The sequence below is a fragment of the Bombus terrestris genome, chromosome 3 (assembly GCF_910591885.1).
Source record: "Bombus terrestris chromosome 3, iyBomTerr1.2, whole genome shotgun sequence".
In the NCBI taxonomy this organism is placed as follows: Eukaryota; Metazoa; Arthropoda; class Insecta; order Hymenoptera; family Apidae; genus Bombus; species Bombus terrestris.
In genome coordinates, this window is record NC_063271.1 from 18,452,180 (window position 1) to 18,479,824 (window position 27,645).

General features: G+C 40.2%; 1 protein-coding gene across 3 annotated transcripts in view; it reads right to left on the reverse strand.

The window, feature by feature from the left end:
• LOC100651905 (low density lipoprotein receptor adapter protein 1-B) overlaps positions 1-27,327 on the reverse strand; it is a 33,817-nt gene extending 6,490 nt beyond the window's left edge. Inside the window, exons 1-2 of one of the 3 annotated variants that reach the window (XM_003402832.4) lie at positions 27,069-27,327; positions 735-928 (exon numbers count right to left, since the gene is read on the reverse strand). In XM_003402832.4, the coding sequence (XP_003402880.2) occupies positions 735-928; positions 27,069-27,111 (237 nt within the window). In that variant the 5' untranslated portion in view covers positions 27,112-27,327. Of the gene's footprint in view, positions 1-734; positions 929-15,387; positions 15,842-23,990; positions 24,864-27,068 lie in introns of those variants that run through there. The other 2 variants (XM_012319243.3, XM_012319244.3) reach the window with 2 other exon arrangements.
• Positions 27,328-27,645: the final 318 nt, after the last annotated feature.

Genomic DNA, 27,645 nt, shown 5'->3' on the forward strand with positions numbered 1-27,645 from the left:
AATCCTCTAAAAAATTTGAAGACAGCTGGTCTGTACATATTGTACGGTAACTATGTCTCCCAGAAGAGCGATAAAATAGAGGATAGGGTTATAAATAATTTGACGTTTAATAAAACGGAAAAATCTAATTTACGCGGAACATCGTTGAAAACGGACAGAATTATTCAAGGGAAACGGACAAAATTTGTCATTAACGAAGCTATTAACTTTCGCGTTAAACCAAATTAATTACCTTGTTAAATGTATTGACTTCGTTTAATTGCATCGTAGAACGATGGATAGATCGGTGTCGTATACAAGTAAAATGCCCTTTGTAATCAATCACTTTGTTAAAATGATACAGAAAAAGTAGCGCATCAAGGGTGAAGTTTAAACTATCGCTAGTTAAAATTAAAAAAGTTTAGAAAGTAAATTTGTTGTTGATCTCTATAAGGTTTAACGGCAAGTTTTAGCAACCAAGTCGAGAACGTTTATCGATCTTATCTAACGTCGTAATTTATTTTGTCGAGAAATTAATGAGCTAGGTGCTACCGAGGTTGCACACCGGGGAAATTTATGCGTAATTTTACATGTCGTCTTCTTCGCCCGTTTCAAGAACGTTTTGATCGCGCTCAAAATAGCTATAAAAAGCAATTTTGCTCGGGGAAATGTTTCTCGCGATGCAAACTAATACATACAATCTCTTTAGTCTGTTAACGTGTAATTATAAAAGTCATGGATCAAAGTGTACCTACCATAGTAATGACGGTTTTGATGGCTTCGGCCGTAACTTCTTCGCTCGAGGGCGTTTCGACTAGGGTACTACCTAAATATTTGAGGGTGAACCTGGCTTCCGATGCATCCTCAGATTCATCGTGCGTTGTACCAGCAGAACCGCTGCCCTCTACGCATTCGCGACTATTCGCTAGAGCCCATTCCTCGCATAGTTCTGCAAATTACCGTCGAACACATTATACAAACTCATCTTACAACATTCGTTCGTTTGCCTCCCCGATGACAGTCATTAATTTGCGTTGTGAATTAAATCGAAACACATTTCTTCTTCGGAACATTGTAAGATGTTATTTTTTAATTTATTAATAGGAGTTTCTGGTTAATGAATGGCCCGGTTAATACATTAAGAAGATGCGTACAAACATTAATGTATCGAATAATAGAATAAAATAACAGATAAGGAAAATATCTTCTAATCGAAACAGGTATATACGAACATATAACAGCTCGCTGGAGATAAATACGTCGGTAAATGGAATGGGGGATGACCGGTGTAACATTAGTCTTGCTACATACAACTACGTAAACCAGTCTCGTTCTCTGACCGCGTCGTGTCGGGAATGGCACGTGTGCCAATAATGGATGCTCATAGTATCGTGCAATCGGTATTCTCGTTTGATGCATCTCCTATCAGTTTGGACACCTTCTATCGATCACCCAAGAATTGACCAATTCCATTCGACAAGCGAATTGTATCAAGTGTTACGTACTAATTATGAAGGAGCTTTGAGAACAGATAAGATAATTAGAAATATTTAATTTACGTTCGAACAGTTTCGGACATGCTTTTACAATATGTTGTATTTTTATTCTGACCTGAAAATATCATACACAGAGTATAAATTTCTTGAGCGATCTGCTCTATTTTTAATAAATTTAGCTGTTTAGTGTTGTATACGCGTAATCGGATTTTATCTTGTATCACGAACTTGTATAAAAATTGAAATTTTAGTGTAGTTTTATATGGGACGCAGTGTATTCTTATCATTCTTCAACAATCTTCCACGAACAACCATTTTTGTATTTCGAGAGAACAGTTCTCGGTATTATTGTACTTCATAAACTTTTAAAACTCTACGAACAATTCTCACGTAGAAGGCAAGAAAATATATCATGGTGGCATCGTGCAATAGAGCAAACGACAAAAGTATTCCTTGGAGAAGCTGTAAAAGTTCCTCAAGAGTAGAACGAGAAGTTTTTTATACTTCAGACATTTCTACGCCGAAGGAAAATCGGTTTCGATACTTTCAGATGTTTCTAACGATGTTTCTCCGCAATTCTTTGACCGAAACGAATCTTCTCTATAAATGTCACAAGTTTCTAAAAAGAATACCATATGGTACGTTAGAGAAATTTTTGTTTCCTTCAGTTGCTCGGATAGAATAGATAGAATAAACAGAAAGTTGTTAAAACATCCCTTGATCGTGACTCGAAAAATTTCTACTTATCTTGTGTTACTTGGATTTTAACTTCGTTCGTTCAATAATCACGTCCTCCAATTCTGTTTCAGTCCAAACGTCACTCCAATTAAGTTTCTCACGCAGCTTTCCCACGTCTACGATTCAATTAGATGATCCGACGATTGTTTCGATGTCCAACGATTCTCTTTGTTCTTACGAATTCGCACAAAGCAACGGGGCGTCCATTGAAACAGTTTCCTGGTGTTCTCTTCGACGAAAAGGTTATCATTCTAAACGACTATCTCGCGAGATAATTAACAAAGGATCCATCTTAATTTTTTATGCTCGCATATTTTTCATACTCGTCGAATTCTTTGTTTCTATTCGTATAACGTTACAGAACATCCAAATATTATTTTGACTCGTCTGGATATCTTTGAATGGTACTGAGAGTATATATTTAGAGCGAAAAAACGAAGTACGAATAAAATAAACATTAAACATATTTTATAATACAATCGATAACTGGTCGAATACTTATGCGGTGAAACGTACATTAACGCGTTGGGTTTCTTGTGAGAAACTCGTGGCTGATATCGATGCGACGGTGACGAGCACGAGTTGAGTAAAGTTTTCAAGTAAAAGCACTTCAAAAATACAAGGCGACGGTCTTTGGACCTGGCAGCGTCTCGAAAGAATTGAAAGTAATTACGGCAGGTTTCTCAGCAATTACTATGCATCGCTGGTACTGTGTACCGTCTAGTGTACAAAAGTAAGTTACTTGCACAACCGGCATGCTTTAACTCACAAGGATCTAATTTTCTTTAGGCATAAGAAATTCATTGCCTTAGAATTGCTACCCTCTTGCTACCAGCGGAACACTTTTAGAGATTACAAACCATTAAGAGTTTCGGAAAAGGCTTTGGAAAATATGTTCATTTGAAAAAATAAAGAAAAAGGAATAATTGAATTTTGTTTTAAAACAAAATATTTCCTATATCTATCTGTTATGTATGAACTCGTGTGGTTCGTTGGCACGGTTATTATTAAATTTGCCAATTTCCAATTTCTGTGAAACGTTGCGAATTGTTGGAACAAAAAAAACGATAAGGGAAGGTGAAAAATAGCGAATCGAGCTTTTCCGTTAGCCCGGCCACTGAGTGGTGAGCCGCAAATTAAATCTTCTTCCAGGCCTTTTACCACGATATCCACGTGACCCTTGGATATCGGATTTACTTCTCTTTTACTTCTGGCCTGATTCATTCGATAGGAACTTCAGCTTATCGCCATAGCCTTGTTGCTTCTTACTCCATTTTCCAAGAAATGCTTAATACAGTCCATAAGAAAAGAATTACTTGAATAATTTTCTATACCTTAAACCCTGAATCCAGCTTACAACAAGTCGGAAATACATAAAGAAGTTCTAGTTGATAGTATATCATAGTGCTATAAGATACTGCAGTTTCTTCAAACTTCATAAAATATTCAACAAAGGATCGTTTTTGTTATGAATCCTTCGACTGCATTATCAACTGAAGCAATCTTGTTCACAGAGTTAACTATAAGCCAATTTGAATTTACAACTTTCTGAGAAAACACAGTTAGAAAGATGTGCATAATAAAGAAGAAGCAATGCGCTGATCGGTATTAATCTCGAACAACGCGTCCTATAGAAAACCGCAAACCATTGCTTGTTTTCCGTCAACCCACAATCGATAAATAAACACCACCGTAACACTCGTATCCACGGTAATGCGATAGCGCCTATTACGATTCGTTAATACCTGCAACCATTGTTTATTCGTGCATCACCGATGCAACATTGATCGTTCTCAATTGATGCCTGGGTAGATACATAAATTCCCTGAATTATGCAAACGAAACTAATCACGTGGACTGATTCGATAGAATTAACCGAATAACAGTTCCGTGTACACAAATAATTTCAGAAACACGTATAATTTTTTTTATTGAAATACGTATGTATATTTCTAGATTCGTTATTCTCATTCTGGCGTATATTTTGCTCCATAGAATCTGTTAACAGTAGCAGGAAATACCCAAAGAAAGAAGTGCTGACATTGAAGCGAGTAACCCTTCGTTTCTCGTATTTTTCAGCCGCAATATACCATAAGATTCCTATTCAACAAAAGTTCAAAATGGAAGCATCTGTGTATGTGCGTATACCTGTATAGAGAGCTCTTTCATTTCATTTTCTTCAAAAACCAGCTTCAGGTAGTACCTTTTCTGACAGATATATATAAATATGTATATATGTACATACATACATCTTAGATACACGTACATACATATGTATCTTCAACGACTTCATCATTTTATTCGATATTTTTATTTGTAAATATTTTAATATAGAATTAATGTACAAGATACAAAGGATTCCATATTGTTAAACCTAACCCAATCTACTTTCGTACATTGAAAAATAAATTTCATGCCTAATAATAATGCGTATCTTCACCGTCTCATGCACATCGATATCAACACCTCTGCTACTAAATCAACTCTGCACCGTGTCGCATCGATTAACAAGAAACAAGCACGACTATAAGCCGAGGGCACGGTTGTCTAATTTAAAAATACGCCGGTATTAATAAAAACATACAACCGATAACACCAGCGGGCCGTTAAATATTCATTAAAGATAATTCTCTTATGAATTATACACTGATGCTGTATGTTAACGAAGTGGCGACATTGAATAAATTATTATACAATACACAGCAGGTAAAATGAAATAGGCTGTCAATGTTACAGTAAATATAACGTCGATATATGTAACTTGCTTCTAATAGGCTTACAGAAAAGAGAAGTAAGATATTTTAGTCCCTTAACGATGAAACATTCGGAAAGGATTTACTATCAACAGATTTGGTACTAACAAATTTTTGTCTTTTTTCGAATTTGTACCTATACAGTAATGTAATAGCAAATTGAGTTCACGATTAAGCAGGATGTATCGCGTTCCTCAAAAATATCGCGGAAATAATCTTCAAACCATGCACTGAGTTTATCCTGTGCATTATGCGGTGTTAACGGTTCGACCATTAAAGTATAATCAAGGCATAAACGGAAGCTTTCATAGCGAGGAGTTTAGGTGACCGCCCTTTTTGGAAGCAGCAAAAGGGATAGGAGTGAAAATCCTCAAAGCTTGGGAAAGCTAGCTTCGGTAAACTCGAGATCTTTATTTCCAGCAAATAGGAAGACGTGCTACCATATCTTTAAGTCTAAAGACTGCTATGATTAGAGAGGACTAGTTATATTTATCCCTTTACATAAATCATAGTTACCATTCCAACAATTTTCTCCTTGTTGTTTCCTTATGTTTTTCTACTCCTCCAAACCTTTGCGAGACCAAGCCAACCGGTAAGAAATCAACAATATCGAAAGATAACTTGGCTTCTATCGCGAGAGTTCACGGTTCGCGATAAGTCATGCGGCGTTTTCGTCTTGGAACATTAATTTGTTGGGTTTCCGCGGTTACGCGAAGAAGAATAATGGCTGGTTGGGCTGGTTTTCCAAGGTAGAAGATACGTCGGAGGTACATTTTCCTTGATTATGCGAAGGGAACAAAAGGCAGCGAAAGGTAGGGACACGCCACCAATTCCGGTATACTTGCACCGACAACTTTTTAAAGTTGCGTTACCGAGCCGACTAATTGCGTCCGGACCTCGCAAACAATCTCGCTACTATACAAATAATTATTACCAGATATGTACCAGTCAGATAGAAACAAGCCGATAAACTTTCTCGGGGCAAAAGTTTTAGCATTTTTAATATTAAACTGAAAACACGATAAGAAGAATTCTCTCACCCAACTTTGCGTTGTTCTCCTCCGCTGCTCGAGAAAACAAGAACCACTCTATTTGCTCGGGGTTATTATCTCTTTGCGCGTATTCCTTTTCCTTTCTTTAACTTCCTGGTTTCAATCGACTCGGTCAGATCATTAGGATCTCGAAGAACAGTTACAATTATGTCACTCCCTCTGTAGTCAGGTAATTGAACGTACGTTGCAAGATAATTGGGAAAGCTTTCGCAGACAGAAAGTGGAGGATGAAATTGCAAATGAGCTTGCCCATATTTCTATGACCAGCTAATGAACTTCATTAACGTGTTTTATTAGAATGCACGAACAGTTGTCGCTTCAATCTTCGTCGACTAAAATCTTGCTCGAGATATATTTCAGAAACGAATCGGCATTAAGAGAAGAAAAGTAGGTCCCGATCACGTCCGTGAAATTTTGCTTTTTCCAGGCTCCTCCGAAAAGCTTCGGACACTTTTCTTCGGAAAAAGTGTCAATTATTCTTCTTTGTTCGGAGAGACGAAAGACATTCGAACGAAAGGGCCATCGGAGACTGTAGTGGACGAAAAGGATAGCAACAACGTCACTCAGCAGCTCGAAACGACTTCTTTTTCTGGTGGGGCACCTGGGAGAAAAGATTCCTTTCCACCGTCACTTGGACGCGTTCCTCCCTTAGGACCTTTTATTTCTATTTTTCAACTGAACTTTTCGTTCGAACGAGCAAATTTCCAATTAACGTCATTATTGTCTGTCAGCGTAGAATCTACTTTCCAGTTGCCTGAATATTAATCGTCTTTTTATCGTCGCGGTGTCAATAATTCAAATTTTCATTCGCTACCTTTTTAGATGTTTCTTCTACCGCGCAGCCTGTTATACTGAAAAATGTAATTACACGTAACATAAAATGTACCTCAGAAAGCTGCGCTGACGCGATGAAACTCGATGAAATTTCACTGAAATTTTCTGGAACGCGTCATATACATTTATAACGGAACTTTTGAAACTTTAAAAAGTTGTATGTATTTGCATTTTATATTTCTCAATGAGTCGTATGTATCAATCAAGGCAAGCGGTGTTAAAATTCAGCGATTCTTCTCGTCTGTTACATCGACCCAGTCTAAACGAAGTCTAAATTGCCAAGAAGTAAGACACTTTATGCGAGATTACTTGCGATGAAGAAATATAAAATCATCGTAAGTAATTTTAGCGCCAGTAATGACTTCCTCTCTTCCAGCTTCGGGTCGCATTTACCGCGATTTGCATGCAAAATATCGTGTGTTCGAAATGACAACCGAACGCGGTTGACTTTATTCTTCTTTCTCCTTGGAGACATCTTGTCGACATGTTTTCCCTTCCTCGAAACTGTTCCTCCTTCCGCTCTCTGATATTAAAACAAAGACACCCTCGACTTGAACTTTTTAACGTTTGAATGCAAACGAGCTCGATTGAGTTTGATATTGACATAAAAATAACGGAAAAGAAATGTCTGGTTGATGGAAAGCAGTTTGCTCCTATATCCACAGGCTTATTCTCAACAGTTCAGAGTGGAGAGTCGTTGCCATTGGAATAGTAATTCGTCCATGGAAGATAAGTGGGTACTTGTTATTGAAATTTCCGCTGACATGCACGACGGAACAAAATTAACGTTGTAGCCGTTTACGATAAACCAATCAGTGCAGCGAGCAATTACCAGATACGGTGACGCGGTGAATGAAATTAAATGCCATTTTACATAATTTGATAATATATTTTTTCAAACGTAAGTATCAACATATTGGAAAGCATCGAGGCTCGTAGTCAAAAGCAAAGTAACGTTAAAAATTGAAATTCGGTAGAGCAGCCATGTATGAAGCTTTAATTCGCAGTTGCACTTTACGTAATTTTTACGTTAAGGAACATCATACAAGTTAAATCAGTTAGGAGAAAGATTATACTGTACACTGTGATACGTTCTTCCACTCTATTAATATCATAAGAGGATCATATATTATAACGCGAATGTTTCAGTGAATGAGATTAAGTTGGAGTGAATGTCCGTATCGTGAAAGAAGATTCTGCAATATATGTATTTGAAAGAGAGTTCTATTATAAACCAGTTCATAATAAACGTATAGAATCATAAGAGGATTTGATTTTAAAAATATTATACGTCGCCGCGAGGAGTAGAGCTTTGTCTCTTACGTTCTCCCGTCGTGTAATTCTATCGAGCTCGTGGAAAGAAAGGATCTGCTTCTAGCTTCCACATATAAATTTCCACATATTTTAGAAATTGAATTAAACGCTGAATCACCATAGGCGGCTAATTAGTCTGTCAGAGTGGAGATCATTTCCAATACTTTGCTTTATCGTACACGGTTAATTTCCGTTTGCCAAATGCCTGAATTCGGAGCTCGGGGAAAGCTTCCACCGACAAGTCACCCCTGAAATTTTCCAGGTTTCCCCGGTAACCTATGAATCTTCGATCCTCGGCCTTCGTCGCTTGCGCTGTCGTCTTATTAACCGTGTTCAGACGCCAGAAAGGTTGGCGTGGGAAGGGAGGGTGGCTACGTAACTTCGTCGAAACTAATCCTAAGGGAAGCAGGGAATGGTTATGTTAGAGCTGAACAGCCCGTGACGAATCCTATTACAACGAATGGATTATCCCCAGAATGGCACCAATCCCTAGTTTCATCACGAATCTAAACTTATTCGTTGTTGGTGTATGTAAGATAAATGATAATGTGTAATTAATAGTCATCAGTTACCGTTTCACGTATGCAAAAATACGCGAGTTCAGGTAACCGTAGGCACTTCTGAAATCTTAATAAAGATAATTCAAGATGGAGCGACTGCATACATATAGATAGTTAATAAATTAAATAAATTTTAAACTGCATACATATAGATAGTTAATAAATTAAATAAATTTAAATGAAATAAATAAATTTTAGATACGCTTACGTGCAGCTTTTCGCACGGAACAAAATCGCAGGTACCGAAAACTGCTTTTTTCTAACGATCGATTAAACAAGAAAATACGGAATCGCAACGCTATACGAAAGCCATTACCTAAGTCGTCTCAGTTACTCGTGAAAACGTTTATACGAGTCGTTATTCTTGTTGGTTCGCGCCTAACTACCATCCCGAGGTTCCGTGCATTCTCTCTACTTTATTCTTTCGAAACCGAAACTATAAATCTAGAAAAATCTACAGAAACTGACAAGTGTGGAATGTGTTTCCGGGCCACACGGCAAATGTAAACGTTTAACGAGCCCCGACGAATAACTACGAGTTCAAGCGATCTTCATCTTATCTACCATGCTCGTTAATTTCCTTTCCTTTTTATGATTAACGATCTGTCCAAGGTTTGATATTGCGCTTTATCGACGTACGCGTTCAGCTATTTGCTCGCAATTACAATGCTCAAGCAGTCGTTAATCAATCTTCGGTATTATCGCTCAACTTGAATTACGTACAATTATGATTAACCGCGGTTGATGATATTTCCCATTGCAAGCAATACCATTTACATATACATCATCCTTAAAACAACGATGATGCTTTATCGTTGATAGATTATTTACGCAAGAATCGATTTTAGATAACCACCAGAGAACCGAACCGTAAATCATTAATGTCGGTACCGAAGGGAGCTCTCTGGAATACACAAGTACCTTGTCAACAGTTTCTGTATGTACAATCGTGCTATTTGAGTGGTTATTACGCATTGAATGTTTTAAATCAAAAAGAAACATTGTATCTATAGAATATACTTCAGCCGATGGATTTATCGTATTATTTTATTTTATTTTTTTTGTATTAATTTTTACTCTATGTTAATTCTGTGTAACTATATCTACAACAGTACTTATTTACACTGTTTTCTTTTACTTTCCACGCCCTTATACCAAATGTTCGTGAAATCAAGCTTGACGAAATGTATGCGATGAGAATGCACGTAAAGGGAAACGCTTAACCGTGAAACTAATTTCGTTTAACAGAACTAAACGCTCGTGCGAAATACGCTTAATCTTACTGACAAAAGTTAAACGTGTCCTGATCGCAATTTCGATCGTAAATCACGAATCGTCGAAACTCCTGAGAGCGATGACTAGCTTTAGAATTTTCGTCACCAGTGGCTGCTGGCTTTCTTTCGCCCTCTTTTTCCGCTTACCTCCCATTCATCGACTCTGAGGCTGTGGCACAGCTTTCGTGTGAAATTCATTTCCCTCTGAAAAGTTTCCCATTTCGGGGACTGGTAATGCACGCTAATCAAAGAAAACTGTCGGTTGCGAAAAAGTGTGAAGAAAAGTAATCATTTTGTGCGAGAAATAGCACATACGATTCAAGAGCGCGCGGTTCGTAATAGAATCGTGAAAACGCGAAACAGAAATCATCTTAAAATCGACGTAGATGGAAAACAAACGAGTTTGTTTAACCAAGCAAACAAACGATTTCCTATCACCTGAATCGAATCTAAATGATTGTTTAATTATAAAATCAATTTTACGAGAAAAATAGAGGAAAATTTTAAGGGAGATTGTGGACGTTTTTCTTGATGGCAGACAGACGTAAATTGCAAGGAGCGAATAAATGATAAAATTTGCATTGGAAGTGTGTAGGGTTGACAGGAAGTCAACGGAAAATCGGTTTGGCTGGAATCCAAAACCCATGATCTTTCGAATAAGGTTGATGTGTATTGGTTGATAAACGCGACCACCTCTTTCAACAGCGCTCCAATCTTGGATCGAATTTTTTCATCTCTCTATGCTTATTATCGCGAGCTCGTTGTCGTCGTCGATACCTACGTGCGCCGCTGCAAAGAATGCTTTTACACGACCAAATGGAAAGTACGGAATTGAATCGAATAACGAAAGAAGTACGTCTATTTGACGTACGCGTTTTAACAAGCTGCCTTTGATCTATCAGCGATGCGGAAGTTTATTTTCGATAAACCTTTTTCCTTTATTTTTCACGTTATATTTACCTTACTAACTTATCAAATTGCTTTTCTCAGTTTTGCAAAATAAAATCAAATAATCTTTCCGAACTAAGTTTTTTCTCACTTCATGCTTCTTTTTTTTCTCTGCCCTATTTTTTCATTTTTGCTAACGGAAAATGGAGAAGAAGTATACATAGTCGACGTGTATTGACGAATCCCACGAGTGTAGTTAATCGTGGCAAATCGAATTTCCATGCTAGAAATCTCGACAAAAACCCAAGAGATACCGATAGCAGCGGTGTGGGGGATTGCCATTTAATTTGTATTTAAATCGGCCTTCGAGCCGTTCGCCCTCTATCTTGGCTCTCCAAACGGACAACTGGAATAAAATCTCATGCATAACGTGACCTTCTATTTTCCCAAAATTTCAATAAGTTCTAGTCCTCCACGATGATCTTCGTGTCCTTTTTCATAAAACTAGAGCTCGTTTAAATTATTCGAGAGTTTATGCATGCATTTAGTTGGTCCAATGATTGATTTTATCTTAGAGGATAGTGCCAACCGATCGATCCTTATCTCAATGCGAAGCAGCAAATGCTGTTGTTCCATTAGAAACGGCAGTCGCGCGGACAGGTAGCGTCGGGTGCAAACACTAGCACAATAGCAATTTCATCACGACACGGTCGTGTATTTGTGTCAGAGGTAACTCGACCCTGGAAACGTTGCTGACATTTGCCACATTACAGGAAATGATAAGCTTCTCTTGGATGCTGCTCGATTACAGCCGGAAATGATTAAAATACGAAGCACGAGTCTGAGTAAAATTCATCTTAAATATAAATTATTCGCTCGTTCGCTGTAACAATTACAAGAGCGACATGAAAAACAAATTACGCGAAAGATCCGTGACTGATAATCATCGACGAATCTCCGTAGAAGATAATTATTATCATTGATTCGTCCCCTATGGGCATTCTCGCAACTATATTAATGCCAAGCAGAAGACAATGTCAATGGGGATTAATTTGCGAGACAAACGAAATTCAATGGAACCTAATGGCACTTAAACCGCTCGTACGAAGCGTCGAATACTCATTCTACTCTTCGCGGCTGTCCATATCGACACGATGACACTGTATAAATTCTTAATGCGATCGAAAGTCAAATATTTAAGATGCGATCGCTCGATGAGTTAACGAAACGCATAGATTTGCTAAAGCTTGTAAATCATTGTCGGCCGGCAAATTTAAACTCGCAGCGGTCGCAGTGGCAAGGTCATTTGCATTAACATCCGCGAATCGTTCAATTGCTACCAACCGCTATGAATATTTATGATAGTCAGGGAAACCTACTTTAGCGTTAATTGCAAATACGGATCCCGTGTATCAATTATCGCGCAACGTTCGTGTTTAATGTAAGTTCGATCGAGCCTTTCGTCTCCACCGATTCTTACTTTGCTCTCTAGGACAGTAACAGGTTTCATTCGCCGAGAGAATTAAAACTTCTACATTGATAGCAAGGAAATTGCAACGGCGTCGCATCGAAGCTTTTAAAAAGTGCGCGTGCATTAAAAGCGAACGGTGAAACAAAACTTTCAGACGATGCAACGAAAGTTTAGTTTCTACTGGGAAAAGTTTGTCGCCTAACGTATTTCCCGGAATACCAAGTTACCAACCTATATCGACAATTCGAATCCCATTGTACCTATATAGGTATCCGCAATGTTTCAAATTTTAAAAGCATTCTGCACTGTAATCGCATAAAATCACATTAGAACGGTAGAGATTTTTTAGCAGTATTTTATCCATTACGGCGATACGTCAACCACCACGTATACATGCATAATTTTGCATCTATCATCAGCGAAACATTTCGAATTAAAACGTGGACCTTTATAGGATCACGCGATAAATTTGTCAGACAAATGGATCTGCCCGTTCTCTCTTCCTCTTTTGCAGGGAAATGGGAACGAATAGACTGGCGCGAGTACTGGTATTCGTTGCGCTCAATATCGGTTCGACGTCAAAAAGCACCTGCCGCCTCGCTGCAAATTTCCCCGATTCCATTCGATTCCCGAAATTCGTAAACAGACCGCGAATTCTTCCCACGAATTTTTATCCGAGTCTCATTAATTTCTACTAATTCCGCGTTTCGCACAAAATCGAAAAATTTGCGAACCTTGTGAAATCGCGAAATAAGCAGTAAAAGGGCGTATCGTCTGCGCGAAAAAACATCCAACAGTTTACATCGTTGGTAGACGATAGAAGGAACGTCTTGTAGATAATCAACGGGTGTAACGAATAAATATAATGAGCTGGACACAAATTCGACGCAGCTCCATCAGCGGTAATTTTCTTCTGTCATTGATCGTCGTAAAATTTAATCCGATCACGTCGATTCGCCATCGAAACGAGGCGGGGCGAGGCAAAGCGAGCGAGGCGAGGCGATTCTCGTCTCTTGTTAATCGTTACGCGCGCAATTTGCTGCGCGACAAGTTCATTACCACTGGTTCGCTCTCTCGAACTTAATCAGCGTATTCTCGATGTGCATAGTCCTCCGTGCATCTCTACAAATGCAAACTTGTTTCTCTCCGCGCTTTAATTAAAATGCGCCTTCAAATTGAAATTAATTTAAGGTTCGCCATTAATCGTTTTGTCATAATTATATAACGCGGACGCCGCAAAGAATTCATTCCACGGATGTACTTACGTTGACAATGAATTGGCATCGCCAGCGTGGTACACGCGGCCCATTTTAATTTGTCACGATGTTCTGTTTGTATAACGACGTAAAATTACGAGCACCGTTGTTTACGATTCACGATTTATACGCGGATATAAAAGTTTCATATCGCATTAACACAACCGTGTTCCACGCTTTGTACGTTTCGCACAATCTTGATGCGGATTCAGACACGACTCGAAGAGGAAACCGAAGATCCAACAAGAATCGAGTTGCGTGTAACTTCTGTTCTGCTGTTGTTTCGTTGAACAAAATTTACTTTCGTTAACTACCACCACTTGTCAGTATAATGCGAATCGTTGATAAAGGTTTCATCTTAAGCACTTTGGTAAAATCTCTCGCGAAATCGCATAAAAGAACGAAACATTCTCAAACAAGCATCATTACAAAATCAGATTTCCGTGAAATCGGTATTCCGTGTTGTTATTTTACGATTACATTTTATGATGGTTAATTTCGTTCCTTTATATCGCAACATCGAACGTAGAATTTTTTTTTTTTTTTTTTCCTTTTCAAACTGTATACCGAATACGAAGTACGAATTCGCGAAGCGATCGATAAAACAAATTATGAGGTTCGCGTGCACCAATGCAACGAAAGGGATGTTCTACTGCCGAAGGATTCGATCTCGCGCGTTTGAAAATTGAAAGTTAAACCCCTAGAAGCGAAAACGTCCGACCATTCGAGCTAACTTTCGAGAGAAAATTTTTGCAAGCATCTCGCATTCTTTAGTTGATCAGAACGAGAGATGGTCTTTTTGGAGTCTAAGATGATAGGATGTCGTGTTGTGCGCGACAACGATAGGGTGAGATAGAAAGAGATAGCGGGATTCGAGTGAAAATCGAGCATGGACTGGCATTCTTTGATCGTCGCATCGAGATGCGGCCTGTGCCACGAGATTATGCAAATTTTATGATCAATAATCAGTGCTCTGAAGGGGGTCACATTGCGCCTATAACACGAACCGGTATGCATTACCATAATCTTAAACGCGGCTCTCTATTACGCCGCTTATTGCGAATAATCGCGTTAACTGCCGCGTTGCCGCCGCTGCCTCCTCTCTGTTATCGCTTCCCGACATTTTGCAGCTGCACGGTGTTACCGTTAATCTTCCGAGCAACTAATAACTTCCAGTAAATAAGCTTCCTCTGTCCGCCAACCAAGAAAATGCAATTTCATCGATTATCGCATCCGACTAGAATTTCGATTATACGCACACGTACTGTGACCTTTCGAACTGCTAACTGGGCATATGAAAAAATTCCCTTAAAACGATACTTCTGTTTCTTTGATAACGAACTTAACAATCCAAGATTGTGTATAATCGAACGTTACGCAGTCGAGAAACTGCGCATTTTATTAAAGATAGATATGTAACGGATAATCCTTAATAATTTTTAATTGAAAATGAAAACTTTCATAATCTATCCATTGGCATACGGTCATTTGAGAACGTCTTAATGAAAGAGAATATGATTACGATATTTAATAAACAGAAAGAAATTAGCACGCATGTACATAATTCTAAACACGATAACGCATAGCTTATCGAAAACCATGAACTCTGGCTCCCGTATCCGTTTTAAATTTAACATTGATTAGGAATACTATCGCTGGAAACAGAAACAGAACAGAACGAAAGCTGCCTGCGTGTATAAATTTGCATCGAAAGCGAGAATGAAAATAGCGAGCAACTGAAGTGTTTAAAAGATGATGGGAGAGGAGCTTACTCTTGTGTTTAGAGCTGCTCTTCCACAACCCTCTGAAGAATGACATTCTTGCTGCCCAGCGCAGCACGAAATCCAACAAAACTGAAATGTTTTCTTCGATCGTAATCTTCGGTGGGACGGTCGATGCACGATGGATGTTCCGCAATGTCAAGCTTTTTCACTCGCGAAACGCGCTGCCGCGATCCTCAATTTCAATGACATGTGACGCGTGACTATACCACGAGAAACCGTCAACGTTATGCTCGATGAATCGGAAAGATTATAGAATCGTTGCAAACTGTCTAACCAGCTGCCATTTCGAGACGAAGGACCAGAAAAAAGTTGAAAACTCGTCGGAGAAGAGCGGCCTGCGAACTTTCCGAACGAATAAACGAAGCCGAAGATTCCGAAGGAGAGCTACGTGGAAACGTGCTATCGAGAAGACTGTGCGCCGCGATGTGAGCGCGTCCACACAGAGTTTATTCCGCTTCCCTGTCGTGTACATGCGCATCCCCATCCCCGTTTTCATCCCCTTCCCCGTTGCTGGATTCCGGTTCCGCTTCCGAACCGGATCCCCGCCGAAAGGATAAAGATTATTTTCACGCATTCGCGGTTCACGCCATGCTATCCCTCTTTTCAATATTTTCCCTATAATATTCGTCCCTGCTCTATTCTTGTCCTATTTTTTCTATCTGTTCTTTTTCCCTTCGCAAAACGGCGCAAAAGGATCTCATCTGATCCTGGCTGAATGCGTAGCTTTGCAATCAAACCCAGAGATTAATCAAACCAGTTTTTTGCTCCGCTCTCTTCGGAATTATGAGATTTTATTTGTACATGCCAATTTATGCGAACCACGCATGGATAAGAGGTAAGCGCACTGCGGTCGAAGCTCTAATTTCATGGAAGGTGGTCTTCGTGAACTTACTAAAATCGAACTTGGCCCTTCTATCTCCCATGACAACGATCCTCGGAAGTTCTAACACGATTTAACTCGCCTGCCGCTGTCCCACATTCTTCCGCTTCTTTATACAAATTTTAGAAAATTGAACGTGAAATTAAGAAGACGTTAAAAAATATCGAATGACGTTGCTTTAAAACAGAAACTAGTGTGCGATAGAAAAAAATAGGCAGACAGAAGGTAAATGTTTAGATCTATTTAGACACCGAGAATGGACGAGAAGAATAAGCAAAGCGACTATTGGAAGCTGCTATTCTATCTTCGTGAATATTGGAGTTCGATCCAATTCCAAGAGAACGGTTAGTACTTGAAATCGCATGAGAGAATACTATTTACTATACACTAATCGAGACTGTTTGTATCGCAATGTACAATTGCGAAATTTTCATTGCGGAACTCATTTTAATGAAATAAAAGTTTGAACAATTAGACACACCGTCTGGCGGAATTGCGTATAATGTAAACGTTTCAAACGACATTTCAATCAGAATATTCAGGGGACTGAAGATCGAACGAGATACTTTCGAAAGAGAAAATGCGGTTGAAACTGTCCAGAGTATTGGCGAAGAAATTTACCGCGCCATCGAGAGAAAACAATAGCGAGGGAACGGTAAGAGAGCTGTGTCAAAAGCATCGAATATCGATGAGGTAGCGATTCGTTCTTCGAGAAGGAAAAAGCTCGAAAGAAAAGGGAGAAGCCGACGAGGCCACCGTTCTGCGTCACGCGGCTCGGCGCAGCGCGGCGGCGGCTCGCGTCGCGAAATGATTGGCAAGAGAAACTGTCGGCATAATGTTCTTCGAGCAGAAGCCGCTACAACTTTTTGCTCCGTCCTCGGAACACGCTTGGCGAAAATTTATCGAGATCTGCCTCTGCACGTTTGCCTCCATTTATTTCTGCATGATCGACAATGTCGGATACTCAAACAGCAAGTACAGTTCCTTGCTATCAAATTAAGGCCATTCAAAAATTTCACTCCTTTAGTAAAATTATGAAACGTGAGTGAATTCTAATAACAAAGTTTGTTAACTACCGTCTGATGCTTCTGTATTTAATGATAATCAAATGTTTTGTTAATAATAATTTGAACTATTTATCCGACGTAGCATGTGCGTATACGTGACACTCTGGTTGGAAAAATAAAATTTCTGAATCCGATCGTAATTCGATCGCCCAAAGACCGAAGATATCTATATCTGTGCGAAGAAAGTTCACAGAGTATCATAGAACTGAGATTCCCATTCGTTCCTCGGAGGAAACATCTGTGACGCGAATAAAAACAAGCTAACAAACGAACAACACGTTCGCTGCCGCACAAATGCAAGAAATGTCAAATGTAATTTATTCTCTCCGCTTCTCGAACACTTTCGTTCTTCGCGTTTAATGATATTTCGCAAAAACATTGGCCGGGTTTCTCCGCAAAACAATGGAAATAGCAAAGAATCAAACGAATCGCGATATCGCCTTTTCATTTTTCGGATAATATTCTAGACACGCTGGCAGAGTATCGCGAGGCGTGAACGAAACGCGATCGATAGGTGAATATACTACAGCAAAAATATGAAAAAGTAAAACCATTTTACTTTACTTCGCACGAGTACCCTTCGTTTAGCTTCTTTTCCTTCCGGAACAATTTGAATTATGTAACGCGTTCCTATTCGCGTCTTCTATCTAACGCTCAGCATATAAATACATATGCATGCATATACCTACTTATTACTAATACGTCCTGTGAAATTCCATCAAGAGTGGTTAAACATTGTTACGTAGCATGCACGGAACGTTTGATATCCAGTTTCGAACTTCCAGTGCAGAATTGCTCTGGTAAACGGTAATAACACGATGAGTTTAATTCCATCGAAAAGATAAAACCGTTCGTCTATATATCCCATTTCGTCCATACCATTTCAACTGATCTAATTTCAATTTAAACGAAACTCTCGTTTAATTATATAAATTTCGCACATATACTTTGCATCTCATAACTATAAAACAAACTTAAAACGTCCAATTCTTACACAGGTACGAGAATACGATGCAGAGGATAGGAAATTACGTTCTTCAGGCTCTTTGTAAGATCGATGTTTCGATGTCACCGTGACTTGCCGACTGATGTCTGGTAACGGTACAAACGAGTCCCGATCGTTTCTTTGCTCGAAACTTAGCAACATTCTGTTAGCAAGATTGCGAGAACGATGTCAAAGTATAAATGCGTAACTTTGCGAAAAGTGATTTTTAAACGCGAGCGTTCACGGGTTTTTCGCTAGGCTGGATAATTCGGAGCGGTCGCTGATTTAATTTTCCGCCGGAAGAGGTTGTCGCATACGTAAAGTCCGATCTACAGGTGACGCGACAGCCATCGGAGCAGTCTGAAATATGAATTGTATGGAATTTCTCTATCGTATAGTCACACATATCTCGATCGATGCACGCGTGAATTATTTCAACTATAGCAGCTGTGTATTTTTGATTTAACAAAGATACAGCGTATTGTCACGTAACGCCGTGTAACAGAGGGATTTTACACGGAAGCGCGATGCGGGAATATTGAAATTCGTCTGACGGTGAGACGGATGAAACGTCGACCCTTTAGACCTAGGACACACGAATCACAGACCACGATGTCTTCCGAGATAAAACATAATCCCAGCTAAAACTAGTTTAGAGTCTGGCAAAGAGCGTTGATACATTGGTATTCTGGCATTGAATATTTATGTAGCAAAGTTACTGCTTTATCGAAGCTACTCGATACCTTTTCGGCCGTAATAAACACCTCTCGATATTTGGAAATTTCGCTCACTCTGGAAACTATAAATTTTACGAATGAAATTTTCTCCCTTCGAAAATCTATCTTCGGAAATTATTTTTAGACTTTGAAGGATACGTGGAGGTTGTTCTATTTCAAAAATTGTCTTCGATTTTTCTTCCATAAAAAAGATATTAAACTCATAACTCGATATTACGTTCGAGGTAGTAAAATTCGGTAAAAACTTTTGGTGTCCTCGAAAAATATCTTCGATTGGATTCGCGGCGGAAATCACGTTGCCCCCGTTAGCCTGATTTCGTTTTTATCGCTAATCGGAAAAGGGCTGCAGAGAAATAGAGAGAGAAATGCTTTCCTCCAGCAAATGAAATTACGAGTACTCCTGCGAGCGGCGCAGCCGCCGTTTCCTATTCTACAGGTGATACGATATACGCGCAATCTCGTTATCATGTTGATCGGAAATTTCTAGAGAGGCATACATTGGCTCGTTCTTTGAAATGAAAATCCGATCGTGGCAAAGCCTGTCGATCGATTATAAGATGCCTTTAGCCAACAGTGAAGTTTGCCGATATTCGAAACTTGTACAAACTGACTGAAAAGCAGCGTCGAATAAAAGGGAAGAACAAGCTCTTTTTCCAAATGAAAAAATTTTAGGAAGATTCGCGTCCGCTCCGATGCAGACCAAAATAAGTAAACTGCTCGATTTCAATATTTCAAATCACAATCATAATATTGCCAAACGATATATGTAATTTATAAATGTTTTAGACTCATTCCGTGCGAGATTTCAATAGATCGCCTAATACCCGGACTTGAGAAACGAATTATAACATCTAATACGAGCAGAGCGTCCTAATACCTATGAACGAGGGTTTATACATATACATGGAACGCCAGTGTCAAAATTGTTCCTACAAAAGCATCTAAACATGATGGAATTGAAGAAAAATGACGTCTCGCGTGACCGAGACCCCTGCTATTTTTTTTTCTTATTTTCCACTAGTGTTCTCATTTTCTCTCTCCCTCTCGTATACTCGGGTTGCTCCGTAGTTCATTCTTTTATGACGGTGTTGGTTCTTCCCTGTCGATCCAATCATTTTTCTTCTTTTTCACCAACGGTCCGAGCTTCTCCGCCATTCTCCTTTCCTCTTCATCTTCATCGCGTTCTTCTCCGCCGACGATCCGGTTCGGTTGTCCGTTCGTTTTGGTCCCTTTTAGTTGTTTCGGCTAGCGGCACGAACCTCTCCTCTCCGAAAAGAGTCGACCAAAGGTCCTGCAGCTACAAAAAACGTCTCTTTGTCGTCCTTCTTCTTTGAAGCTGCAACTTGTTCACCTATCGTACCCGCTTCTTTATCGAAACATAGCGCGATAATAACTTCTTTGTCGAAAATCGAGCACAGAAGGCACCGAAGCGATGATAAGTCAACCGATCGAATAAAGTATAGTCGGTGACTGGCTGTAGTTGCAGTAGAATCGGCCGTCCTTGCACCCGGTTGGTCCTCGAACGTAGTTCGATACACCCAAGCGTAATATTCCGTTGAAAATCAAGACTGTAGCAGGTATCGTGTCTCGTAATTGCGCGAACAATGTCGTTTCGCCTTTTTGTGCGATAGTCGGGAGACGCGTTACGAAATCAGCGAGTCGTGGATGGGGAGTTTCGATGATTTCATAACCGATCGAAACGAACGGGACGAGGAAGGAGATGGAAAAGATCGATCAGGGAAATAAGAAAAAGTAGCCAACCGTTAGGTGGCTGCAGGTGGATATATCGCGTAGCTGGACCGAGGAATCGGCTGATGCAACTTTGATGCAGTCTCTCGTATTGGAAAGGCACGCGAAAGAATTCAGGGCTGAAAGTGTGTAAGTATAACGTGAGTCGTCGTGTCTTGTCTAGAAGGCTGATTACAGTGCATCGAGAGAAGAGAAAGAGAACCGGCGGGGAGGTAAAAAAAGAGAAAAAGGGTGAGAGGAACATGATGAACAGAGAGAGGGAAGAATGGCGAGCAAGGTGGGTACGTGCAGAGGGAGTAATTGGGCTAAATGCGAATACGGACTCGGCTGATGCAAGAATCGAGTTTCTGCCAGGCATTTCCTTCTCGGAAATACGTCTCGGAAGTTGAGAAATTAACATTCGAGGTCACACGCGCCGTACTTATGTTACAACCGCGAGACATTTTTTTTCGATCGATCGCGACGACAGACGGTGCATCGACTCCTGTCGTCTCGTTTTCCTCGCCGCTAATTACCTCATGAGTATGTATGTACGTGGAATGTGCAATCGTGAATCGTAAGGACGCTGACTCGCCGATTTTATTTCACGATATACCTTGATACCTCCTGCAGACATTCTGGTGCTCCGAACTAAAGTACGTTGGAGAGAAGCTTCTTTCGTCAGAGCGATGTTCGATATTTCCAACTAACGGCGGACTTGGTTTTTTGAACAACGATTCTCTACCTTCCCTTTTCCAGCATTATCGAAAAACGTTTAATCTCTTTTTTTTTTTTTTAGCTAGTGCCAGTCGACTCAAACTTGATTGCTTCAAGATCGCGAAATTTCATCGACGTTCTACCTGTACATATCGAACATTGTCGAAAATCGCTCAATATCATTTTATTTTTTTTTTCCTCTCAAAAATACCAGTAGCCAAGTATAAAATTCCCATTTAGTCTGCAAGATGAAAACTAGAAATGAAAATTTCCGAAGCTCATAGAGGATAGAGGAGCGTTTTATGAAAGGATCGTCCGTTGAAAGCATTTCAAAATAATCGGCGATCAAATGTACACGATAATTCATCGTCTGTAGGTACCGGTTAAAAAGTTCGCTTGCCCTTGCTCGACGCAGACCATGTTCGTCATTCTTCTTCGTTAAAGCGTGAACAGGCGGCCGAGCAACGGAGAAAAAGTGGAAACGCACTCGGACGAGGATAGCAGCATTTCCCTTTGCTTCGCGAGTTCAATCTTTCCTAGGACGCGGATCTTGAAAAGCCACGAAAAAGTCGTAAATCTCGTGGAAAGCAACGAATGCTTTACCCAGGAAAATGGAGGTAGAGGTGAGAGAAAGGCAAAAGCCGCGCATGAAGATCGAGTAATTTCTCGAGGGATAGAGAACATCAGGGCGACGCGGTCAATAGCGTTGTTTCCCTGTCTCACGAGTACAGAACGTAGTCGAGCCAACTGTTCTCTTATCCATGCTTGGTGTCCGCAAACTTACGAACATGGCGACTGACATTTTGGATTACAATAGATATAAGAAGATCGTCGTACACGTATAGCGCAGCTTGGCTAGTAGCATACAACGCGTTCTTTCGCTTTTTACGATTCCGCTTTGCTCCTCGGAGAAATTTACATAATTGACATTCCTCTCGGTTGCCACCGGCTCTCCAGATTCGATATCCGCGAACGCGCACCATCCCTCGCATTTATTTTCCAAGTGAATTTCAATTTACATCACGTAGGTACGATGGCATCGCGCGTAAGTAGATTTTACCCTTGATAAATCGATTTTAATCTTGCCTTAATATTTGCCATAGTTTTTTCAAGCTGGCAAAAAGTGCAGACTTGCCGTGAAGAATGTAGATATATCGCAAGAGCGTAGACGATGTGTATCTGAAGAAAGAAATAAGCATATAAACTCGGAAGAAGGTCGTTGACGTTTAGCGCCCTTAAAATTTCTAACGCGAAATCGTGGTGGGAACAATCGTTCGTTTCCTGGTCGAAGGTAGGTCGAGCTCTTGCGACTTTTCTTTCCTTTCCAACGTCTCACGGAGAAGAAGTCATCGATCACCATCGCAGGCCAGTTTTCCCCTCATTTCACGATGAAAGTACCGGCAATTTTCAATGGAAACGCACATTCGCCGGGGAGAAATAATCCAGAGATTCGTAGGATGCGCGCGAGGATAATTCTGTGACGGCTCGCGAGATCGAGGACCATAGCGAAGATGTGATTTGTAACCTCGTCAGGAATCTTTTTACAGTGCGGAAGAAATATCGCACATCGCTTGTCAGCATAAAGCTCTATTTATCCGCTGGAAAACGACGGACTGGAAACAAAGCTGTGACATATGAGAATTATTTTATTATTTTGATGCGGTTCTATTTCTTCCGGCGATATGATCTTTTACGATAAAAGTAGAAATTTCCAGTGGAATTTAAAAATTTTAGAAAAACTTGAACCGCGCTAGCTACCTGCTGTTTGCAATGTGAGAAGTTATAGTTTCGTAAATTGTAGATTTAACATTGATGAGAATGCAGAGTCGAGGTTGAAAAGCACACGAGGCGGCACTGAGAGACGCTATACGCGTAAGTTATGCATTAAAATATCGTTATAAATGTATTTCTGCATTTGGAATTTCTCTGTGGTCGCTGAACGAAGTCAAGCGGGAATGTGGAACGTATATTTGCGTGTTGGAAACGTGGAAAGAACAGAGAGAACCGAAACATCTCGAAATTAAACGCGATGGATGCCAGGACGAAGGACATAATGGTGTCGCTTCGTTCCAGAACTCCGCCGACCTAGAAATTGCAAACACATCCTGCAAAATTAGACGCCCGAACGTTCACAAGGTTTTGACTCTAAGAAAGACCGAATGAAATTCGATGGAAAAACCCTTATCTTCGATCTTTGTTCGTAAACCTCGAAACGAGTTTCGATAAGAAGATTAAACTGAAATATACGTGTATGTATATGTATAGATATATGACTTTTCTTTTTTAGAAGATATTACAAACATTAGAAAATATAAACGTATACTAATACATACATCGATGTACAGACGACAAACGTAAATAAAGTAATCGTAAGCTTTTTCTTGCGAATTAATTTTTAATCACGGAGATAATAAAAAGACACGTATGGTGAGTAGAAAGTATTAAAACATGCTGGAAAAGGAAAATTAAGCCCTTACCCGATTTGCCTTTTTGGAATCTTTTCTCTCTCTTTTTTCTATTTTCTCCCTTTAGCAAGAGGTATGAGCTTGGCATCGCTATGCACGTTCAATTTCTTTCTGTTCAAAAGACGAAGCTCATGGCGTTCATACATCTTCAACTCGACATCGCGAACGTGTCAGCGGTAAATTAAATTCGTTTTCCCAACGCGAGAAACGGTATGCGATGTTCTGTGTCGTCGATCGTAGCGGTGAAACGCGCCGGAACGCAGTCTCTTTTCCTTGCACGACGACATGTCCGATCTTTCGTTACCACCAACAATTCAGTACGAATATTTTCGTCATAACGCGTCGAAACGAACATCGTTGATTTACCCTTAGTCGTCTGTTTGTTTATTTACATGGATATTATTATAGTATAATATAGGTAAAAAACGCCGTGTCCAATCTCTTCGAGATTATTTATAATTTCAAAAGAGTTTGTGTTCGGCACATCGGTATATGTAACGTTTCAATAATCTAGAAGATAACTAAAGAAATAAAACCTAAGTGGAGGTTTGTTTCAACTGTTAAATATTATAACGAGTATTATACTTTGTATATTTAACGTATTTCTGCACGTTCAATTTTTCATAAATACATAAAGATTCGCGATCTACTCGTTACTTTGTTGCAATATTGTGTAATCCAATGGATCTGGAGATCACAATAGCGACTAATCTTTTATCGCGTCTACGAGTGAAAATTAGACGATAGCAGGGGTGCGCAACAGCGTTCGACCTTTTTAACGACAACGTTTAAGCTGGCAGGGAAACTGGTTTTGAAACGTGACTCTTTATATTCTGAACTTGACACCGCGATCGGAAAACCGTCGCGCCGGTGGCACGACACTTGTTACTGCGCATCCGATCCGGTCGATGCTCGAAACTGAACAAAGATCAATCTGATCGCGACCGATTGACGCATACGAGTCATCGAAAGAATTGCATAACACTCTGACACCGATACAAAGTACATGATCGTGACGCTATAAATTCTCGAAATAAGTTATTATCGGATCAGAAGAGTGACCAAGCATAAATATAGAAATGGTACTAATGTACGCAGATCGTTCTTTGCTTCCAACGATGTAAGAAAATGCACTCTGATGGGACAACGTTTACATCGGATAGACGTAAATTGAAGATTAATATACAACCGGAATATTAATATGGTTCTTATTCAACGAAATCCTCTCGTAAAAAACTCACGAATCGTAATCCTCCGCGTTTACCTAACGACTAAAGGTCTAGCGTTTAAGCCGAAGAAAAATACTCGAATAAATTTCAGCGTCGAAAATGCTTGTCCCTGAAGGATATGGAAAGAAAGCTGCATAATTTGGTAGAGGAAAAAGCCTCTCGGGTAAAGATATATAGTATAAATTTAAGAGTATCCGAAGCGTAGGTTTACCGGTCGCTTTATCTCAAGGAGCCACGCCTCCGGATCGAAGGATAAAGGGTTAACGATACTTGGAACTTTGTTTGATCGTTCGCTTTTTCATCGTACGCCGAAGAAATCGGTAGTAACAATCGTGAAAACCATCGGTTTCAACGTTCTGTTAATTTCTTTAATTTCCATTCATTTGTCACTTAAACGTCACGCGACTCTAATTCGTACTGTAATCCAAGTGTTCCAACGATTCAATGTTGTAATGTTCGTAAAACGCTATAGTTCGTTTTCGTGTTCGGAACTAATGTGATTCGCAAAGCGCGATGCCAAGTAGAGTGAAGAATAGTCAAATAACGGCTGTTAACGAAGCCGCGCGCAAGCGTTAGGAAAGAGACGAAATTTTCAACAGAGGAGAATTTAAATAAATTGCGAGGACGGTACAGTTGTAAATTTTTGTCTAGCGGACCATGCATCAGCAGTTAAAAAGGAGAAAGTTACTCGTAACGTGTAAAGCTCGTGAAAGAGAAAACAAACGGAAAGGGGATGAAACGTTCGATTACGAACGTTAATGGCGAGACGCATTTGGTTGATACGTCTCCTTCTTTGTTGATCGTGCTCGAGAGGAAAGTGAAAATGTTGCGTCATGCGAATCGAGAATTGCATGCTGAGAAAATTGCACACGCACCGGGAAGCTCTTGGCGCCAAATAATCGACGTAGAAAATGATACTTAATGATTATAAGTGAAAGGAAATCAGACGCGGGACCGGACAAAGATATAATTAAGAAACATAGATCGCGTGGAAAGGAAAAACGCAGTACCAAGAGGTAAGCGTTTCGACACGTTTACTTAATCCAAGTGCGACATTTTGCATGCGAAACGGTGTAATTTAACGCTACGTACGCTACACATCTGTTCGCGAATGTCTCGCTCGATGAATAATTTTTCACGAGCATTACGCGCTTTCGCAGCGATTCCAATTGCGTGTACATTAGATAAAATATTCAAACGCGATGAAAAGATGCAAAAGGTAAGTTCGTTCTATTTTTCTCGAGTCATTGCTCACAGTTAGAAAAACTAGGACAATAGGAAAAACGCGTATGTGCTCGATATTCGATGGTCGAGACGCTTTCGATAAGACTTTCGCGGAAGAACGAAGAAAATCGTATCATCCTGGTATCCTTTCGCAAAATACTTAGGACGATAGGTGATCGAGCCGATTCGTTCTCGAGGAAACAGGACGTCGCGACTAGTTTGAAACTACGTTAAGCAGGAGAGACGAATCAAACGGGAGCTCGACTGCAACCTCTTCTCTCGGAGACTTCCCTCGGCGTTGGAATTCCATTACGCGAAACTCGGCCTGAAACGACGCGCTATCTTACGAAAATGTAATTACTCGTGGAACGAGTTCGAACTTGAAAACAAAACTGCAAAATCTTTCTCCACCTCGCAGACAGTCCGCGAGTTTTTCAACTTGAATAACTTTGATTGCTTCGACCTCCCAATCGACGCGGTGATCTTCGCCCGCGCCAACAAAATATTAATGATCACAAAGTTTGACAACAACGGTTGACAAAGTTACAAAGTTTTCACGACGAAAGGACGATTTTTCAAGGATTCTATCTAATTTGTGTTGAATAGGCCAGACAAATTGGAGAAATAAACAACTCACTTTTGTGCCTGGAGAATCTCCTAAGCTTCTTGAAGAACGGCATGTTTGTCGTGATTCCGTGGTCTCGTGGTCGTTTCGATCGATTGCCGTTGGCCGTGCGCGATAGTCGGGTAGCTCGTTACGATCGCCGATCACGAAGCTCGATCGAAGACCTCGAAGAAAAACCGCCCTCGTGCGTGAACGAACGAGCTCGAAATGCCGTCTCCTGGTTTACATCGGGATACGACGAGCCGTCTGTGAATTCTGTCTGCCTCTTACTCGACTTTGCCGCTTCACTCTTCTCGCCGGACTCGTACGCGTTTCCACTTATCCCCACTATCGACTTTTACAAGGGGAACCGAGCACGAGCCTCACAGTCCCGCGTGCTTGCCGTTCAACGTTCGATACTCGACACTCCTCACCCGATCACAGTGACAAACCGTGTTTCGACCGGCTTCAGGATCGGTTCGATCTTTCCACGCATCGTCTTGAATTTTACACCTCCTATTCTGAACTGACAGCAAACGACAGCTCGTCGCTTACTTTTAAACTAGCCCAGCCGAAATCCGAATCAAACTCTGTATTTGATACCATTGTT